At 44.1% G+C, this 20,625-nt stretch overlaps 2 protein-coding genes across 4 annotated transcripts in view; one reads left to right on the top strand and one right to left on the bottom strand.

Moving 5' to 3' along the window:
- Positions 1-20,625, bottom strand: part of LOC115043928 (low-density lipoprotein receptor-related protein 1-like) — an 83,765-nt gene that overhangs the window by 1,977 nt on the left and 61,163 nt on the right. For 2 of the 3 annotated variants that reach the window (XM_029502715.1, XM_029502713.1), the window contains 47 exons: positions 16,540-16,729; positions 16,257-16,461; positions 15,864-16,056; positions 14,084-14,209; positions 13,716-13,844; positions 13,498-13,617; positions 13,295-13,408; positions 13,058-13,207; positions 12,670-12,792; positions 12,435-12,551; positions 11,989-12,117; positions 11,775-11,897; positions 11,507-11,647; positions 10,979-11,166; positions 10,692-10,875; positions 10,529-10,614; positions 10,297-10,416; positions 9,923-10,110; positions 9,524-9,729; positions 9,244-9,432; positions 9,003-9,151; positions 8,814-8,907; positions 8,608-8,724; positions 7,923-8,042; positions 7,174-7,296; positions 6,758-6,883; positions 6,523-6,639; positions 5,754-5,860; positions 5,533-5,665; positions 5,306-5,428; positions 5,079-5,201; positions 4,791-4,928; positions 4,552-4,689; positions 4,326-4,445; positions 3,926-4,185; positions 3,660-3,841; positions 3,438-3,544; positions 3,210-3,329; positions 2,899-3,075; positions 2,629-2,769; positions 2,340-2,513; positions 2,019-2,180; positions 1,653-1,839; positions 1,457-1,564; positions 1,279-1,352; positions 1,107-1,200; positions 14-158 (listed from right to left, as the gene is read on the bottom strand). In XM_029502715.1, coding sequence (XP_029358575.1) covers positions 14-158; positions 1,107-1,200; positions 1,279-1,352; positions 1,457-1,564; positions 1,653-1,839; positions 2,019-2,180; positions 2,340-2,513; positions 2,629-2,769; positions 2,899-3,075; positions 3,210-3,329; positions 3,438-3,544; positions 3,660-3,841; positions 3,926-4,185; positions 4,326-4,445; positions 4,552-4,689; positions 4,791-4,928; positions 5,079-5,201; positions 5,306-5,428; positions 5,533-5,665; positions 5,754-5,860; positions 6,523-6,639; positions 6,758-6,883; positions 7,174-7,296; positions 7,923-8,042; positions 8,608-8,724; positions 8,814-8,907; positions 9,003-9,151; positions 9,244-9,432; positions 9,524-9,729; positions 9,923-10,110; positions 10,297-10,416; positions 10,529-10,614; positions 10,692-10,875; positions 10,979-11,166; positions 11,507-11,647; positions 11,775-11,897; positions 11,989-12,117; positions 12,435-12,551; positions 12,670-12,792; positions 13,058-13,207; positions 13,295-13,408; positions 13,498-13,617; positions 13,716-13,844; positions 14,084-14,209; positions 15,864-16,056; positions 16,257-16,461; positions 16,540-16,729 — 6,680 coding nt within the window. The remainder of the gene's footprint in view (positions 1-13; positions 159-1,106; positions 1,201-1,278; positions 1,353-1,456; positions 1,565-1,652; positions 1,840-2,018; positions 2,181-2,339; positions 2,514-2,628; positions 2,770-2,898; positions 3,076-3,209; positions 3,330-3,437; positions 3,545-3,659; positions 3,842-3,925; positions 4,186-4,325; positions 4,446-4,551; positions 4,690-4,790; positions 4,929-5,078; positions 5,202-5,305; positions 5,429-5,532; positions 5,666-5,753; positions 5,861-6,522; positions 6,640-6,757; positions 6,884-7,173; positions 7,297-7,922; positions 8,043-8,607; positions 8,725-8,813; positions 8,908-9,002; positions 9,152-9,243; positions 9,433-9,523; positions 9,730-9,922; positions 10,111-10,296; positions 10,417-10,528; positions 10,615-10,691; positions 10,876-10,978; positions 11,167-11,506; positions 11,648-11,774; positions 11,898-11,988; positions 12,118-12,434; positions 12,552-12,669; positions 12,793-13,057; positions 13,208-13,294; positions 13,409-13,497; positions 13,618-13,715; positions 13,845-14,083; positions 14,210-15,863; positions 16,057-16,256; positions 16,462-16,539; positions 16,730-20,625) is intronic. The other variant, XM_029502716.1, reaches the window with a different exon arrangement.
- Positions 18,735-19,787, top strand: LOC115043930 (delta-type opioid receptor-like). Its single transcript, XM_029502718.1, has one exon. The coding sequence runs from the start codon at positions 18,735-18,737 to the stop codon at positions 19,785-19,787; it is 1,053 nt and encodes a 350-aa protein (XP_029358578.1).

A 20,625-nucleotide genomic window follows, 5' to 3' on the forward strand; every position in this document is an offset into this window, starting at 1 on the left:
GCATTTTTTTTACCTTATCTGGGTCCAGCGTGAAATCCGCATCTAGAAGTTCCCCAGCATCATCATCAGGCTCGCCCTCATAGATCTTATAGGCAGGGTTTCCAATCTCAACATTCATGGCCCCGTTGGTCATCCTCTGGTGCTGGAAGCCCTTTGCCCTACAATATAAAAGTAGATGGTCACACCTCCATGTCTTATTTTTTATTTTGTCATAGGAGCTTAAACAGGGCAAGCAGGGACACAGCCACATTACGAAGGGAGGGAAGAGTCATGTGGACTCTTACCACTCCAGTGACATCCAGGCCAAAGGAACTAAGCCAACAACAACACAGGCACCTACACAAACCCAGCATTCATGTAGCCCAGGACAGATCCGAAGACAGTAGAGCTGGACACAGGACTGTTATTGTCCAGACTTTTTCAGACTCCAACAAATCCACAATAGATCCTGGAATAAGCTGTGCTGACTTTGCTCTCTACCTCTGAGGATATGCTGAATTTTTCATATTACATTTTCCAGTCTGAGCTCTGAAGAATGCTGTTGCACTGTCCATGTCTCATATAGGAGAGACACTATCACAATACAAACCACAGCACAGTACGGTACGGTACAAAGACAGACAACAGCATGAGAGATCTACAGCACTAACAGATCTATTCAAGGCATCCTTTCAATAGATCTGCCCTGCAGCTGCTCAGAAGAGGGTAGGTCATTATCAGGAGAAATACTGTGGGAGAGCTGCCAACTACAACTCCCATGAACATCAGAGAAAATGGCATTACATTCACCACAGGACCAACACTGCACAGCAACCAAGACTCATGAGTGAGGGAAAGATAGAGAAAGAAACAGCATCGGGATGCAGAAACCAATGAAAGTATGGTTGTAAAAGTGGAACCCTGGCAACTGTTACCGCAAACGTCTGGAGCCGGTTTTGCCGGGCCGGCTAGACCTGAGGAGCAGAGGAGATGTCATTACAGAGAGGAGAGGAAAAGTGCAGACCGAAGAAAGAAAAGAGGGAGGGAAAAAGGGGGCCTACAAAGGTGAAAAGAGCTTGGCATGGCCTCCTGTTGTGAGTGTGTGAGTGTGTGGCACTGTTACTTACCCTCTCATCCTTCTCCTGTACCAGAACAATGCTCCTCCAACCAGGAGAACCAGCAGCAACAGTAGCAGCACAGGGATCACTATGGATGCTGTACCTACACACGCACAATGTTCAAACATCCTCAATCATATATAATCAATGGAGTTGATCATTGATGTGCGTGTTAACTTACGTCCGCCTGAACTTGAAGCACTATCACTGTTAGCCACAGACTCACAGCGATGCCCTGCCCAGCCTGATGAGCATCTGAACACACACAAAGTAAGAGGACACGTGTGTAAACACAGATGCACTGCAGATATTTAGACTGAAATGAAAAATAATTATGGATGTAGCAGTCTGATCCTCACTTGCACTCTGGAAGGCGAGTGACGGGGTTTATGGAACACTGGCCATTTGCACAGTACTCATTTGTGTCACATGTGTAACAGCTGGGCTGGACTCTGCCATTTGTGCAGCTATTGAAGACAGAAAAACTGTGTCAGCAATTATGAGAGACGAGAGATGTTTTGTTACATGTGATGATGTGTCTGTGGCTGCTCTCACCGGCACATAAAGTCCCCTGTAGAAGTGAAACTGTTGTTGGGGATACACTCGCCATCACGACAATAGTGACACTTGTCAATTTCACATGTGCTGCCTTTATACTGGGGCAGACAGCGGCACAGCTGAGAGCCATCTTCACTCTGCAGGCATGTACCTTTGTTCAGGCAATGGCCTTCATCACAGCTTCCTGCTCAAACACAAACACACACACACACACATACAGATGTGTAAATGCACTGTTTACCAAACACATTACAATCGATTGCAGATACTCAGATTCCAAATTCAGTTCAACTGTCAGGCTCTTTGTTGGTCAGTAGGAGTATTTAAAGATTTTCAAATAGATACAGCAATGGGAAAACTCACTGTACTGGCATTGGTCGCCCAGGAAGTCAGGGGGGCAATGGCAGTTTGGCTGGTTTCCAGCACTGACTGTACAGTTGCCTCCATTCTTACAATAATCCTCGCACGTGTACAGGTCACACTTTGGCCCTGTGAAGCCTGCCAGGCATCGACAAGTAGAAGAGCCTGACAAATGATGAAGAAAGAAAAAAAATGATCAAATTACTTGCACAACAGAAACAAACAGATTGACCAAAAACCACAACCTGCTTTGCCTTGTTATCACTTGCCTTGTCACCTATCAATACAGAGTGCCCTAACCACCTTGAAATTTCCATGTTTTACCTGTAATAGAAGGTGAGCATATGCCTCCATTCCTGCAGTAGTCTCTGCACTGGTCAATCTCACAACGCTCTCCTCCATAGTTAGGCTGACAGCGACACTTTGGCTGCTTGTGGGCATTCATGAAACAGCTGCCACCATTCATACACTGGACCAAGCAGGGACCACTGGGAGGAGCTGCAGAGAATGTTGAAAGGAAGCTCTTCAGTCATGAGGAAAGATTTAGATGTGGTGCCAGTGCATCATGTATGTGGAGGCATGGGTGTGCGTCAGCATCCGATTGTTCACTCACAGAGTGGGGACAGTGTGGGAGTGGGCAGCTCCACACATGTGCCGTTATCCAGTGTGCGTCCATTGGGACAAGTGCAGACTGGTCCGCTGGGGCTCAGCAGACAGAGCCATTCACACTTCTTCCTGTCACAGGGGTTTGCCACTGCCGAGGACAGACAGACAACCAGGAAGAAGTTAGCAAGAGTAACTACCTGCTTCAACTCTGTCTTCCTCGATGTCTTTATTTAAGTGAGCACTGCTAATGCTAAGAGTTTTATTTATGTCTACTCACTCTCTGGTTGTTTGTAGCGATGGTACAAAACTATGTCTGTGGCGTGGTTTATTCCAGTAGTCAGGTTCTCAACAGGGCCTTTGCCAAATTTATTCACTCGGAAGACATAGTTGTTAATGTAGGTGACGCCGTAGACATAGTCTTCAAAGACGTCAATGCTGAAAGGATGATGGAGTTCTGTGTAGAAGCAGGGACAAAAAGTATAATATAAACTTTTTTTTTTTTTTTTTGAAATTGCATTTGTGTCCTAACTCATACAAAGTAATCATTAGTATCCATTATTGTGCCATTGTAAGTATGCGCCACTCAACTGTTCTTAATGCTGTTTGCAGCCACGACTGCATCACTGCCATTCAGCCTCACACTGCAGATTAAGGAGAGTTTAGCATCAGCCCAGTACAGACGCTCATTGAAGTAGTCCACAGCCAGGCCTGAGAAAACAGAGTAAACAGCATTACTTTGTGTATATGTGAAAAATGCACACTTGTTATTCAGTGCAGAGCAGATCAATGAGAGGAGGAGGTGATTTTGTATTTTACCAGTTGGCCATTGGATGTTTTCCTCTACCAGCGTCTCTCTCATGGTTCCATCCATAGCTGCTGTTTCAATCTTGGGGTGATTTCCCCAGTCTGCCCAGTACATTTTCCTAATGTACAAAATTCATTACTGTTATTCTCATAATTGGATTAGATCTACATTTGTGTTCTTGCCATTTTTTAATCGTAGTTAAGTGCATCCCCAGTCTCCAAGGCCACACTCACCCTCTCTGGGGGTCAACCACAATGGCATAAGGCTCATCGATCATGCCAGAAATAAGGGTTTTGCGGTGCTGTCCTCCACTTATCTGAGCAACCTCGATGACGTCTCTACCAGAGTCAGTCCAGTATAAGTTCCCTGCTACCCAATCCACAGCAATGCCACGGGGCATCTTCAAATCAGGGATCTGAAACCAGAGATAAAGAAATGTTACCCATTTTGCTTTAATTTGACATCATATGTAAACAAAATTGAAAATGTCCACACTTACCTCCAGATTGGTGATCCTGGAGTCACTTTGGCGTCGGTTACGGTTGGTTGAGGTAGAGGAAGGAGGCAGTTCATAAGAAGTAATGCGTCCTGTGTGCCAGTTTGTCCAGTAAATGTGGTTAGTCTTAATGTGCAGGTCCATTGCGTCAATACGCACATTGGCATCACCCTGGAAGTTCTGCTCATAGCGCCAGTGTGGCATGGTGGGGTTCAGGCTGCGGATCTCATTGTCATCAGCGATAAAGAGCACTTGCCTTGGTTCTGGGGATGCACAGGAAATGATGTCAGGCCAGAAGAAGACAATATCAAAACATGAAGGAAAGTAAGCAAAATTTGCTGTATATAGTCTGACTAAAGATAAACATTAGATATCGAAGCTGACAAATGTCAGCTTTACTGACCATCAACCTTGCAGGTGTCATTGACTCTGGTGAAGTACTTGTGGCAGCTGCACTTGTAGGACCCCTTAGTGTTGTTGCAGATGTGGGAACACACTCCAAACCGCTTACATTCATTTGTATCTACATGACGCCACAAGGCCGTTAGTGACACATAACAAGCAGTCCAAATTCTTGAAGAAAACTGTAGCTATAAGATAATATGTGAGTAATGAAGCCAGAGCAGTACCTTCACATCTGTTACGCCCTTTGGGCTGGAAGCCTGGTTTACAGGAGCAGAAAGAGTCGGTGCCGTTCACCACACAGTGAGCTTCATCTCCGTCCCCACACACTGTCCTGTTACTGCGACAGTCATTCAGTACCGTGTCTAGACGTGAAGAAACAAGGAAAATGCATTCACGTAATTTAAACCAAAGAGAATGAGAGTGTACGCTCACAATATCACAAATATACCATGACACAACACACCTTTCTTATTGCAATTAATTTCATCAGAACCATAATCCTCGCAATCATTGAAGTAGTTGCAGCGAAGGACGGAGCTGATGCAACGGCCAGTGGAGCACTGGAACTCATCCTTCTGACATACTGGTGTGGAAGGAGGCACTGTGAAGGAGAACAGAAATAATCATTACCTACATTCCAAATACAACTGTATGTATAATAAACATATACTCCTGAAACTAATAAAACATTTCCTTCTCCTCTCATCCAATTTTATCATTTTGAACCTTAAAACTGATGAAACAAACTCACAGCAGTTGATTTCATCACTGTTGTCTCCACAGTTGTTGACTCCATCACAGCGTTTTGATATTGGCAAACATACACGGTCATTATGGCAGCGGAACTGCCTTGTGGGCGGACACTGAAATTTAACTTGGGAAAAGAAAGGAGAAACATTCGAGCACTGAAGGCTGTTTACAAGCAGGGCAGCAAAGGGTCTTTGTGAATGTTGACATGTGACATGGAGCTTTTCTTACCACACTCCTCTGGGTTCTCATCAGAGTTGTCTCCACAGTCGTCCTCACCATCACACTTCCAGCCCAGGGGTTTACAAAGAGTGTTGTTGCACTGCAACTCATCCAGAGGGCAGTTTCTACTCACTGAAAGGTGCAAAATAAGGAGAGAGGACTAACCAATGTAACCCTTTAAATGTCATACTGTATTAATCTACATTTTTCAGCATTAGAATGTGTTCGTTTCTTACCACCACCGTCACACTTCTCCTCATCACTGCCATCCATGCAGTCGGGATCGGCATCACAGCGCCAGCGGATGGGGATGCAGTGCCCATTTTTGCACTGGAACTGATCACTGTCACACTTCACATCACAGCCATTCTGACCATAGACAATAGTTTTCATTAGTAAAACTACTGTGTCAATGTTTAAAGCAGCAATTCAATGGATGAAGGAAGGACATGTATACCTCATCTGAGCCATCAGCACAATCATGGTCCCCATCACACTTCCAGCGGCCAGCAATACAACGGCCATTTGTGCAGGCAAACTCGCTCTCTGAACACTGACGGGGCACTGACGATGAAGAGAAGACAGCTTAGCAGGGTAAAGAAGAGAATGAGAGGGGAGCTGCGAGGAGCCAAAGAGCAAAGAAAGGTCCAAGGAAAGGGAAAGAGAGGAGAGAAGGTGGGAAGACTGCTAAAAGAACTCAGGATTCTCTGTTGAGCCAGATGAACATGAATAAATTAATGCTGGTTATTCAAAAACAAAGGTTGACTCATGGGTAACAGAGGTGGGGATGATACAGCATTCTGTACTGGAAGCAGCACACAAGCTAAAGAAACTAATTGGACTGAAAAGGGAGGAATAAGCTCAGAACAAGAACAAGCAGGGGACAAGGACAACACAGGGAGTCAGCTGAGGCTGTGACTGTGTGAGGTGAAACCATGAAAACACCTACCTCTGGCTCACAGCAACAGGCCAGTGTGAAATGCAAAATAGACATGAAATGATGTAAGGTGTGCAAATGGCCCCAGAACTAATTGACTAAAATGAAATCAAAGTCTAACCCATGAGTGCCGCTGAGTAAATACACACACAGGAGAGGTGATAACATCGCTTACCACTATTGCCTGTTGCATCTGATGTTTCCTTAGGTCAATGCTCATATCACATTTTAAAATACAGTTTTCAGTGTGTGGATCGTGTGAGTTACCACAAAATAAGAAGAGACCTACCACACTTGTCTTCATCAGAGTTATCACCACAGTCATTGTCATAGTCACACTGCCAGCGTCCGGGAACGCAGCGGTTGTTTTTACAGCGGAACTGATATGGCTCACATGTTCGCTCATCTGCACACACACACACACACACACAATAAAAAAAAAAAAAAAACTAAGTAAGGACAAACACGGCTGTCGCTCTGTTGCACCAAACATCTTCTCAGCAATCACCACACTCTTTTCTTACCACACTCCTCCTTCGGTTCATCTGAAGCATCTCCACAGTCATCCTCGCCATCACACTTCCAGCGTGCTGGGATGCAGCGACCAGAGTCCTTACAGCGAAACTCGTCAACACCACACGTCATCTGGGCTGCAAAATAATATAAAACAGATATATTGTAAAATTGACAGATCCTATTTAAGTCCCGATCAATCTCAAAGATGTCCAACTCAATAATCAACAGTTGAATAATGAGTGAAAAATCTGTGTTTTACTCCTGTTGGAACTCTTTGCTTTTTTAACTCAAGTGCAGTATTTCCTCTATTTAGTTTTTGTCTCTTAATAATATTCACAGTATCCCAGCAGACAGTGTTCACACTAACAGACACTCAACTAAGTTAAGGTGTTATTTGCTGCAGTAATGATAAGCTGTGTCTTACTGCAGTTGGCAGGCTCATCAGATCCATCCACACAGTCATTGTCCCTATCACACACCCACACCCGTGGGATACAGCGCTTAGTGATGGCACACTGGAACTGGTTGGGGGCACATGTCACTTCCGCTGTGTAGAAGAGAGAAATTTGAGTTTACTGAGCATTAAATGATGAAGAATTTTGGAAATATTAAAGAATATAAAGCAGAAGAACGCCTTGGACTACAATACTAATTGCACAATAACCAATAACATGGAGAGGTTGATATTCTTACTGCCTTGCAGTCAAATGTGCTAAAATCAAAATTTCGACCTCGGAATGGTACTGATGAGGAATTCATGTAATCTCCCTCTGTGGAGGACGTGCTTAGCAAATGTCATGCAAATTACATTATACAACATAATTTATCCTCAGGACGTCACTAAAGGAAAGGTCAAAATTTGGCTCTGTGGAGCAGAAAGTCAGCAGTGTCTGCTCATTAGATTCTGAAATACAGTATTCATAAGTGGAAAGTGTGGCCTGTGGGAAGTGATGGAGGAGAGGCCACATAATTGTCACTCTAATCAGTAGGATTTATCCTTTAGTTTCAGTCTGGCTAAAAATTTTAAAAGTATCTTTTTCTGGACCGAAATGTTGCTCAGATAATTCAACAGATGGGCTTAATGTAGGAACCAGTACCATCGTGAGGCAGACTTAAAAGAATAAAAATAAAGTAAAATAAAATAAGTAACTACAGGAGTACTAGAAGACTTACGACAGTCTTTCTCATCCTCTCCCTCTCCACAGTTGTCCTGTCCATTGCAACGGAATATGCCAGGGATACAGCGACTTGGGTGGGTACATTTAAACTGGCTGGGAAGGCACACATGGATGTCTAGAAGTGACAGAGAGAGACAATTAATGGATAACAGAGGATTTGGGTTATGATGGATCAAACTAAAAAGTAGAATTGCTGCCTCCATCAGCAGAGTTGCCAGAAATGTAGTTACCATCTTTCCCTTTGGAGTTACAGAACTGAATAATGGCTAGAGTGATACTGAAGGACAAATACTATGATGTCACCATGAAACTGACCTTTGGACCTTTGGATATAAATGTCATCACTTGATAATTTTATGCTTGCATTAATTTACGCAATGATTAGCTTATAAGTTTGTGAGTTCCTGTATGATTAGTCAGGGCACAGCTCACCCTTGAGGCCAAGTGAAAGTTTGTGCCTAATGTAATTAAAATCCCCCTGGTATTCACAAGGACACGAGGTCAATGTGGCACTGGACGACTCTGAGAATCTATTTTTATAATAGATTTGTGCCTAATTCCTTTAAGGCTTCTTAGATATTGTGTTCAGGAAAATGTGATGGATGAACATATGGATAGAGGAGCAGACAACACAGAGGCCTAAAGAGATTTGTGATATTCAGGAAGATCTAGGCATCTACCGCAGTTGGCTTCATCAGAGTTGTCCTGGCAGTCATTGTCTCCATCACAGATATAGGCTGGGTTGGTGCAGATTCCAGTGCCACACTGGAACTGACCTGGTCTGCATTTAAATTCAGCTAGAGCAAGAAAACAGAGCACATTTTTAACCAGAAAAAAATGGTGACAACAATGGAAAATGACTATCCAGGCTGTACTCATCACTCACGGCAGTCTGCGGGTTCATCTGAGCGGTCCCCACAGTCATCCTCAGTATCACATTTCCACCAAAATGGAATGCATTTATCATTTTTGCAAACAAACTGAAGGCAAAAAAAGAGGGAATTATTTAATTGTTCAGGTTATTAATGTGTAAAGACAGATTCATGTGAAAAAATATATCCTTGAAATACCACACCTGACTTGCAGTGCAGTTGGACAAGCACTGTCTTCCATCAGCTGCAAGGTAAAAGTTAGTGGGGCAAGCACATTTGTAGCCTCCTCCAGGTGAGAGCAGACACAGATTACTGCAGCCTCCATTGTTGATTTGGCATGGGTGGTCAGCCACTGAGGAACAGAGGAAATGTATGATTAAGGGCAGATGAGTCAGGCCAAAGATGAAGGTTTACATGATTAGGAAAAGAGTGTCTTGTTTTTACCCTCAGGCTGGCGGTAGGGGTGGTAAATGTGGATGTCCATCGGTCTGTGCAAAGTGCTGATCAGCATGGTTTTGTTGATTCCCAGAGTCTTATGAGCTCTGTTGATGGACTTGGTCTCCCAGTCTGTCCAGTAGATGTACTGCTCAAACAGTGTCATTGCAAAGATGTGAGGGATATCCTGAGCCAGAACTACAAGGGGACAGAAGCAAAGATAAATAAGTTAGTAGCTACATCTCAGGAAGTCCACAAACACGCTTCTCCTTGTCTGCATTTGTGTAACCTGTGTGTCTGCTGGTTCCATCCAGACTGGCAAATGCGATGTAGTCCTCTCGAGCATCAGCCCAGTAGATGCGGTCATTCACAAAGTCCAGCGTCAGACCATTGGGCCAGGTGATCTTATCTTCTATGATGACACTCCGGTTGGTCCCATCCATCCCAATCCTGCCTATGTGGGGGTTGTCACCCCAGTCTGACCAGTATAAATACCTGTTAGAGATGGGCTGTATTAGTTATGGGTACTGGTCATATCAAGGTTAGGTTTCAGGTTTAAAACATATTATAAAATAATTCAAGTAGAAAATGTAAAGGTCTAATACCAACTTACTGCACAGGACTGACTGAACTTAACTTATCAACTTTCAGTTGCACCAGAACTTCAAAACTTGTGTGTCACTCTTACCCATAGCGTACATCCACAGCCACAGCACGTGGCTCCCTCAGGCCACTGTTGACCAGAACTGTCCGGTATGCTCCATTCAGCTTTGACACCTCAATGGTGTCCCGTCCCTTATCACACCAGTACAGGTTTCCTCCCACCCAGTCCACTGCCAGGCCGTCTGGGTTGCTGAGTGATGTGCGATGAAGAACCTAATGAATGGGAATGCAGCAAAGTACATACTTCCTGAATCTGTGTTTCACTGCAAAGCATTTCATTTTCTCCTTACATACATATGGACAGGGATTCATGTAGGTTTTATAATTAGAAAAAAAGCCAGGTGTGTATTAGAAACACTGCTGCCCTGTCTTCCTTACACAAGATGCTGCTAGACTGACCTGAACATTGCTACCATTGATGTGCATGCGTCGGATCATGCTGCCTTGCGTGGTTACATCCGTCCAATAAATCATCTGCTGGCGGTAGTCGAAGTCCAGAGCAACAGCATTGTTCAGGCCCTGTCAAAGCACAGAAGCTGCATTAGTCTGAGGCCAGTGATAAACTCCTGTAGGACTTATTGCAAGATTTGCCAGGCACTTCAAAGAGACATACTGTATGTGAAGGCTTCACCTGTTTGAGCAGTGTGTAATTGGATCCATCCAAGTTAAGCTTCCTCAGGTAATAGCGGTTGGCAAAGATCAAGAAGGGCTCTTCATCTGCAGGGAGACACCATATTTGAGTGGATTTTCCTGAAAAACTTCAGTGAATGTTATTAATCCGCTATGTTTCTTACCAGAAGTAGATTTGCATATGGTGGGGTTTTCAGGACTAAGCTGGAAACCTTCCACACACAGACAGTGGAAGCTGCCATGTGTGTTCATGCAACGTTGTGTGCAGGGATAGGTGGTTGTGCACTCATTTATGTCAATGCAAGTTTTCCCATCATCTTTCAGACGGAAGCCTGGGTGGCATCTACACTGTGAGGAGGCAAAGGCAAAGCAGGTAAAGCAACAATGAATGCTCTTAATATGAGAGATTCATGACTAGAGAACCTGAGGCAGATTTTCAGTGCTCACTTACCTTGAAGCCTATTTTCAGATCTTCGCAGAGCTGAGAGCAGCCACTCAGTTTGCTGTTCAAGCACTCGTTAACAAAACAGTTCAGCTCATCAGAGCCATCACGGCAGTCATCTTTATGGTCACAGAGTAGCGCCTCACTGACACATCTCCCATTACTGCAGGCATATGCACTGTCATTGCATTTCTTCTCTGTTCCATGAAGGAATTAAATGAAATGGGAAACATTTTAGGAGAAAATGTCAACCAATGCACCTTGAAGTGTTATACAAATTTCAAAAACATCATAACAAATTCCCTTTAATGTGCAACATAATTAATGATATTGGATGTTGCTAATCCATGTTTTCTTTCTGTACTTTTGAGGTGCAGTTAGTGATGCGATGGCGTCTTGACTACATAAACAAAGGCTGCTCAAAGGCAGAAAATTATATGGCTAAATCTGTCGCTGTCAATTAATGTACTTGAAATAGTAAATACAGTTTCAGAGAACTAAAAAAATAATTTTCAGGGGTGAGAGCATAAATTTTACCTGAGCCAGTGCAACGCAGGTTCTTGGGGGCTTCATCTGAGTGGTCGTGGCAGTCAAAGTCTCCATCACACTCCCACGAACTCTGGATTAGGCAGCGTCCGTTAGCGCAGCGGAACTCTTTAGTTCCACATGTTGGATATTCTGCAGCGAGAAACAGTAGCATTTGGATATGGGCAGTCAGACTTAATATTGTTAAAAGCAATAGAAAACGGAGAAACAGCATTTTTGAAATGGCCCCTGAGGAATGAAAGGTTATTGGTCCACTCACCACACTCCTGGGACTCATCTGAGCCGTCACTGCAGTCGTTATCATGGTCACATACAAAGTGCTTGGGGATACACTGGCGGTTCTGGCACATGAACTCATTACTGCTGCATGTGTTGTTGAAAACTGAGACATGAAATTATCCAGTTATCTGCTGTTGTCTCTTAAAATGTATTTACATTTATTTTGATCATATCTTGCAACTGCCCGCACTTACCACAGCCAGCTTTGACACTCTCGTCAGCTCCATCAGGACAGTCTTTGTCTCCATCACACTTCCACCGTTGAGGAATACACATATGTGATCCAGGACACTGGAATGCCTCAGGGCTGCAAGTTTTGGACTCTGTGTGAGAAAGAGCTTAGTGAGGGCAAGTATTTGCAAATATACTGTGAACTCCAACACAGTCAGTGGGTATATTTTTGGAGTTTCAGAGGCAGAATGGGCACTCTTAAATTAGTGTTAATAATATAACCTTTTTATGATTTAAAGGTATTATTACAATCTAAATTCTTTGCATTCTTTGCAATGTTTCATATTGCAGGTCAGTCATTTGAAATCATCTCCGTTACATTTATTGTGACAAAATGTATTCAAATCAAAGAGATGATTAATGCACTAACCTAATTTGATAACTAAATCTGGTTTGTGAATTCACTCACTGCACTTGCTGTCCTCATCACTGCTGTCACCACAGTCGTCGGCTCCATCGCACACCCAGCGGTTGGGAATACAGCGGTGGTTCCCACACTCAAACTGGGAGGCTGAGCAAAACTTATCTGCAAGACCAGAAAGAATGTTTAAAGTTCAAAATACAAGGGTCAAAACAAAGCAGTGGTCTGCTGCATTTCAGATTAGTTTAGGTTCTGGTACAGTTTGAACAGTCTGCAAACATACCACAGTGTGCCTCGTCTGCGCCGTTCTCACAATCGTTCTCCTTGTCACAAGTCCAGCTCATAGGAATACAACGTCCACTAGGACAGGCAAAAGAAGGCGATAGACACTTTGTTTTCCCTCTCCCTGGCACCGCAACAAATGATAGGTCAAACAAGAAAACATTAGAGAGTTAAGCCAGCATGAAGGAAAAAAAATGTTTTCTGTATTCCAAGGCAAATTTCTTTTTAAACCACAATTTAACGGCTGAAAACATCTATTTAAAATAATCCAAATTGTATTTTTTTGCTCAAATCTATCAGTGAAAGAACTGTTTAAAATTTTTCTTGAATACTGCATATACATTTAGCAGTGAGAAAAATTCTATACATTTCAGATGTTGTTGTTATACCTGGGCAATTTCTTTCATCAGAGAAGTCTCCACAGTCATTAGCGCCATCACAGTGCCATGAAGGGGCAAAGCACAGTGTAGTGAACTCGCACTTCTGAAACGTCACCCCCTTCACTCCCAGATGGAAATAACTGGAGCAGTCCGTGGCAGCTTAACAAAGAGAGCAGAACCGCGTTTTAACCACAGCGTAGTGTGGGCTTTTATTATTAGAAATGTTCAGATTTTTCCTTAACTCACTGCAGTTCATCTCATCACTTGCATCCTCACAGTCCACTTTCTGGTTGCACTTGCTGGAGTTGGAGATGCAGCCTCCGTCTCTGCATTGGAACTGATCCGCTGAGCACAGTGTGGCTGACACAGAAAACCAAGGCGCGGTGTTTAGGCAGAACACACGTTTAAAATGGTGACTGCCTGCAGACATAATAGTTTACGTCACTCACTGTTACAGAAGAGTTCATCAGAGTTGTCTCCACAGTCATCCTGCCCGTTGCACCAGGAGCTATGCCCCACACAGCGACCGTTCACACACCGTCTGTATCCTTTCTTGCATACGCGGTTGGCTGAGAACCAGACGTTAAGCAGATATTAACTTAACCTTCAAATGTCTGCAACAATACTAATGACTGAAACTGTCCTGACAGAATAACCTTCTACTCACCACAGTAGGACTGTTTCTCATCAGACCTGTCCTTGCACTGGGTCATGCCATCACAAGTCAAAGTGTAGTTAACACAGTCTCCATTGCCACACTCAAACTCATCAATGCTGTTACATGTGGTGTTTACAGCTAAGGAAGATAAGGACAGAAAATGTGCTTATGAAGAATTGCAAATTCATAAATTCAAAGCATTATCTCTGTAATTTTCCTTTATTACATTATGGTCTGTGTGCCAAAGAGCTTTTGCAAAGTAAGATCTCCTGAGTAAAAATTTATAATAAAATAGTGTGCAGAGTATCACATTCTTATCTTTATAGAATCAAGTTCTTGGGCCAAACATGTTTCTGTGACTCTCTTGCTTGCATTACCTATACAGGTGTTGTCTTCCAAGAGTTTTCTGTCACCACGGCAACTGCAGTTGACCCTTCCCTCTGAGGTCAGCAGACACAGATCCTGGCATCCTCCGTTGTCAACGCGGCACAGAGAGAACTCACCTATGCAGACATGAGGAAAATTGAACACACAAACAAACACACACACAAATTCAGTGAATGAGAATTTCTGTCACATGCACCCTAATGGCACAAAGGCAAACACATTTCCCTACACAGGCATTCCTATCAAATAATGAACAGGCCTGTATGATGTGGCCGTGCCTCTCTGTCCAATGAATATGTAATTCAAAGTGACTCAATCTAAATGGGATTTGAAACTGTTTACTGCAGGCTCCTGGCTTTTCGGCATTGGAGCACATGAGATTTTACTGAATTGTAGAAGGAGATGGTTGATGATACAGAAGAGGGGGAAAAAAAAAAGATGCGGGGTGACAGTGACTTTAAAGTAAGACATGGAACAAGGAGAGTTGGTGTATGGCAAAATGTGAAAAGCTATTTAGAAGGTGTGTGTCTGGCAATAAAGAGTTTATTAATGTAGATGTCTCCAATTCATCTCCAGCGGTGTCACAGCCAGTTTAGTTTTGTCATCCTGTTAACTCTTGAGGCAGAAATCCTTATGTGTTGTTCCCACAGTCACTGTTTAAACACTCAAAAAGACCCTATGGTGAAAAGTTTAATGTAATTAGATTGATCTGTAACGTCCACCATATGGTGATGTAACTGCAGATGGGATAGTCAATGCAGTCAAAGTCACCATCTCAAGTTCTGCCAGGAAAAAAAACACTCCAGTTTCAAATATAGAAATATGTTAATAGAAGCAATGTGCCACATGTAAGGAGAAAACATAAAGATGTGTTAACTGCCAGAGATTTAGCTGGACATTTCAAACCATTTCAACCAGGCATACTCACTGGGCCGCCCTTGAACTCAATTAAATGCTAATGAGGTAAAGTAACAATCAACCAACTGATTGTTGTGGGTCCTTCCATCCATCTTTAACAGCTTATCCGTAGTCAGGTCGAGGGGGGTAGAAGATTTAGCAGGGAGCCGTAGAAAAGGAAGTCTGCGGCTCTCCCAGGCCAGTGAGGAGATATAATCTGCCCACTTTGTCCTGGGTCTGCCCTGAGGTCTGGACGTGCCAGGAGCACCTCCCTAGGGAGACAGCCTGGTGGTATCTATCTCAGATGGCCAAGCAGCAGCCCTACTCCGAGTCTCTCCCAGATGACTGAGCTTCTCAGCCCATCTCCAAGGAATACCCCAGCTCCCCAGAGCTTAGCCTTCCCACAGCTGCGCCTCAAATTCCTGTCCATGAATAGTTATGGGTGCGCTCTTAAATTCAGCATATTTCAACATTCAGTTTCACTTTAAGGTCACTTAGTCCAGGGTTGGATTTTGAGATGGGGGTTCTGGTAAACTGCAGCACAGTAAAAAGGCTGTCAAAGAAAAAGCCCTGTAGTGAATTACTGCTGGTGATTGGCTCCAGCTCCCCGTGATCCAGAAGGATAAGCGCTATCTGAGGGATGGAGGTTTAATGGCAACAGAAAACCTCTAGGTCTGACTTACGTCCTTGCACCACTCTGTTGACCTGTCGTAAGTCATGTGCATTATATTTGTTTTGCATTTATATCATTTATGATCATTTAATTTACAAAATCACATCCCTTCATACATAATCAAATATTATTATCCATATCATCTTTGTCTACTCATTAGTATTCACACAGCGCACACACACACACACACACACACTCACAGCTGTTGGTGTCATTGGCCACTGCAACGATGCCCATCGGCTGCTGAGGGATGTCAGCCCGCAGCACCTTCATGTCTCCTCCGGTGTATTTGTCAGCTCGGAGCACTGCCCTCCTCACCCAGTCGGTCCAGAAGATGTAGTCCCCGTACACAGCCAGGCCAAATGGATGGACTGGCTCATTCTTCAACACCACCTACAGGGGGAAGCACACACACAGCCACGATCTTCACACGCTCAGGAAATTCCAGCCGAGTAACAAACGCGAAAGGATAAACACACTGACGGCTGTTATTAGGCAACCCTTTAATACAGTCATGCTGCAGAGCAAATATTTCCCTTATGCTCTGTGACACACAGCATGTGTGTCTGAGTGCAAGTGCTTGTGTCACTCACGTATCGTCGACTGCCGTCATACTCGCAGCGCTCTATCTTGTCCAGAGTAGCATCAGAGAAATACAGTTTCTCAGCACGGTGGTCGATGGCCAAGCCGTTTGGGGTTCGGATGTCAGTGCCAATGATCACAAGGACATTGGCGCCAGTCAGTGTGGCACGCATGATACTGGGAGACTGTTCATTCCAGTTGGTCCAGAACATGAGGCTGCAGGAAAGAGTGATAGTCAGTGATGTCGACCATATGTGAGCAGCTTTGTGAATGAACAACTGTCTTAGTCCTGACCTCTGACATTCGTCGAGGACAAAGGCTCTGGGGTGGTCATCTCCTGACATGGTGACCACAGTGTGTCGATCAACGGCCCCCCAGCGGCTCTGGTCCACAGTGTGGCGAGTGATGGTTGAGGTTGTATAGCTGGTCCAATACAGCATATCCCAGCCCCTGTGATAGGCCAAGCCCTCCACTGAGCCCACATCTGGAAAAGAACAGAGCAATAGAAACATGAGGATAAATAAGAGAGAGAAGTGGATTAAAAAAACAATGAGACATTAAACTAGAATGCATGAAATCACAAGACAGAAGAGGGAGAGGAATAGAAGCAGGTCAATTCCAGTGCTGTGTTTGAAGGCCAAATGTGGACTGTGTGGCAGGAGATCAGTGCTGGCAAACTCCAGTGGCAGCGCAGAGTCGGGGCTATGGACATGACAGCTTGGTATTAATGACAGAGAACACTGTGTGATTCAAGGCTTTTATCCAACAAATAGCTCACTAAAAAGGTCAAAAAACAGTTACTGGCAAGTGTATTACTTTCCATTGCACTACCTCATCAACAGATGAGAAGTAAAGAGTCTTTCTCTGCAACACAGCCCTGAAATGAGTAAGAGGTTGTGCACTCCTTCGCCTGCATAGAGGCCAGAGGAAAGACATGAGGGCAGCAAAGATGGAGGAACATTAAGTTCTGTAGCAGCAGATAAAGAACAGCTGTTCTGTTGCTGAGAAACAACACACACACACACACACGTGTATACTTCTGGAGGGGCCAATTTAGAAACAACCATGCATCAGATCACTCCAATGCCAAATAAGTGGTAATAGTTGCTTTCTTGTAACTGTTACTGCAATGGAACAGCGAGAGTCTAATGATTGCAGCGCCCTTTTCAGGGCCAGGAGATGACCTCACCCTATCACAGCTTGGATCAGTAAGTTTCACCACCAGGTGGGACACTTAACACTACACCTACAGACAAATGCCACGGACATGAATCAGCATTTTGTCTGGTGCGTGCCACAATATTCAGAACGAAGCAAAGAAATCGGAAACCCAGCAGAGGCAACCAACACAAAAAGCAACTCTGCATCATAAATCAGTGTCCTAAAAATCGATAGAGAGCAACGGTAGAGATCCACTCACGGCTATTTCCTCTTTCCCCAGTGCTGTTAATGAATTGTAAATCTCTAGCCAGCAGCGCTTTTCACATCTCGTTATCTTCACTTTGTCATTGACCTGAGCCTATCTAGGATTCTGCACATTGTCCCTTGTTGTTTAAAATAACACAGATGACATATTTGTATTGCCATTATCTGCAGTAGGCATGATAGCGGGTCAGTGTTTGCTGTATGACCGGCAGTCAATACTTACCCTGATTTCTGAAGACAAACACATTGCTTTACTCTGTCTCACGCTGTGTATATGGCTTATCTGTGTATGATCTGTATGTTGCCTGTGTCTGCATGGACACTGCACCCAGAAAATGTACTGCGGAAAATGAACAGAAACAAAGGACCCTGGGAAAAAAAACTTTGGCCTAATTAGATCCTCCCACAGAAGGCAGGCCAGCCCATTTCTGTCCTGCTCTGTGATAATCAGTCCAGAGTTCAACTGCCATTTACTCAGTTGCATCCTTGCTTACTGCTGAGCTATTGACCACTGTGTTTCTAAGTAGACCCGTTCCTTGGAGGCAAAACGATGGCTGATTTTGGACTGCTGGGTGCAACGGTCTGATTGAGGCATCACGGAGTAGCCGCCTGCCGGGAGGTGACTGGAAATCACACAATCGACACCTTTCAGCCTTGAACTCTTGGATGCTCTTTACGGGAGACTGTGGAGACGAATAGGAATTCCATTAACTGTGGATCAAATTGGGAGCTGATTGTGAGGATTGTGACACGGCCTGATTTGCATACAGTATATGGGAATGGTAGTTTACGGGAATATGTTCAAAAGGACAGTTTCTAAAGGGTGATGTAATTTTTCCACTGTCACTGTCAGTTTATGTATTTAACAATCAACCAACAGCCATTGGTTAATTGTCATCATTGACACCTTTTATGTTTATTGTCTGCAAATCTGTATGTCTGAGTACACTGCTGTTATCCCACAGTATAATTCCCACATGTACTATCAGTAGTTTTATGACTAGGCCTGAACATATTGACCCAACCAAAACCTGACTGGATTGTAAAAGTAGCAGTATGAAGACATGTCCATAACTGAGGACGGGATGCTGCTGTGGAACTGTACTGTTTCAGAGCATCTGCCAGGGAACAGCAGTGAGAGTGGGCTGGATAAGGTGGAGCAGGTCCTCGTCCCAATATTAGATGCACTGATTTTGGTGCTAGGGGTCACTGGACACACTATGGTGATAGCAATCCTGTGTGGAAGATGGAAGAGGGGTTTGGGACGGACTGGACATTCTCATCACAGCTCTATGACAGGCACAGGGACAGACATCCTCCTGCTGGCTCTGAGTGCTTCTGACCTACTTTTGCTCTTCGTGCTTCCTTTCCACACTGCTGCCATAGTCATGCAGAAATGGCCATTTGGGGACTTTATGTGCCGTCTGATGGGCTTCTTGGGATCAGCCTGTTCTTCAGCTAGCGTCTTCACACTGGCTGCACTGGCTGTGTCACGCTACCTGACTGTGGTGAAACCTGCCAGAGCTTACTCTCTACTCTCCCCTCGGCGGGTGTCTATAATTGCTGCACTGCTCTGGGTCCCGGCCTGCGGCCTGGCTGCACCCCAGCTGGTTTTTCGCTTTGTTGGAACCCCCCAACGATCAGCTGATAGACACACATGCTTTTCCTTTGTGTCCCACAGAGACCAGCTGATCTATGGATTATTTCACTTTCTCTTGGCTTTCTTGCTTCCGCTTTTCATCATTGCTGTGGCGTATGGCTGTATCTACCTGTTTCTGTGGAACAATCGGCAGACGGGCAGGGCCCCGCAAGTAGAACGCTACCAGCGCCAAGTGACCCAGACCTCGGCCATGTTGGTCCTGGCTTTTACACTCTGCTGGCTGCCATCCTATGGCCTGACACTGGATTTGCTGGTGGATAAAAGATCTGGGGCTACTGGCACCTCACCACGTTACGGCCCCTTCACTGTTTTTGCACGCTTCATGGCGAGTTCCTCTACTGTGGTGAACCCCATCCTCTACGTGCTCATGTCCCAGAAGTTCAGACAAGACTTGCTGAGACTATTAAAGAGGGAAGGGCAAAGAGCAAACGGAGCCATGGCCATGGCTGCTGCCTGACACTATTACTGGCAATAACTCCCTTGATGTAACAGATCATGTGACACAGAAATGTTCAGCATACAGCGCTGACTGCTGGGATTTACAGTATAAAAATATCTAAGAATGCTTGCAATAAAAAAAGAATAAAATGGACATGGCCAGTCCCCTCAGAAGTAAAGTCGGCTAAACAAGGCTTAACAACAGCACATGCAACTCTTCTCTCATAAAACTCTCCACTATTAGTCTGGATATTGTACACGATCAAAAATTCTTGTCTTGGGAGGTGCCGGTCAACAAGGCCAGTGGGACAAACTATGTTTCCTTGTAAAGCTAATTAAAGTTGAGGCACTTTGGTAAAACATTAATCGTGCACCTGTGTTTTGTTACACTGAGATAAGGTGAATGAAGGTCTACCCAATTTGCCTCCAACTGTTTATGTTTGTATATATTGTGCTCTAAAAACACAGACAAAATAGAATCGCTGCCTCGTGATTGTTTGCCTCCCCAAACTAGACAAGTTGCAGGAAGTATGGTAACAATTTTGCCTTCTGGTCCTGAGTTACAGCTCTGAATAAGCCCCACATGTGTTTTTGCAGAACATTACTCTGTTGCAGTGTTGACCTTTAAGGGTTTGCATGCAAAATATATCAGCACTTCAGCGTTTTATAGTATTATTTTTTTACTGTGTTGAATTGCATTTTTATGAGCATTTTTTTGCGAAGTCACCATAATCTTAAACCTTGACCTTTGCTCAAATATAATCTAGTTCAACAAGCCATAGTGAATGTTTGTGTTTCTGTTTACGAGGATTCACTGGGTAAACTTGGAATTTAACTGGGTGGGAGTTAATTGTAAA

Source organism: Echeneis naucrates, chromosome 5, assembly GCF_900963305.1.
Source record: "Echeneis naucrates chromosome 5, fEcheNa1.1, whole genome shotgun sequence".
In the NCBI taxonomy this organism is placed as follows: domain Eukaryota; kingdom Metazoa; phylum Chordata; class Actinopteri; order Carangiformes; family Echeneidae; genus Echeneis; species Echeneis naucrates.

What these genes read in the sequence shown, in the direction of transcription:
- LOC115043930 (XM_029502718.1), top strand. Translation starts at nt 18,735, where the DNA reads ATGTCCATAACTGAGGACGGGATGCTGCTGTGGAACTGTACTGTTTCA.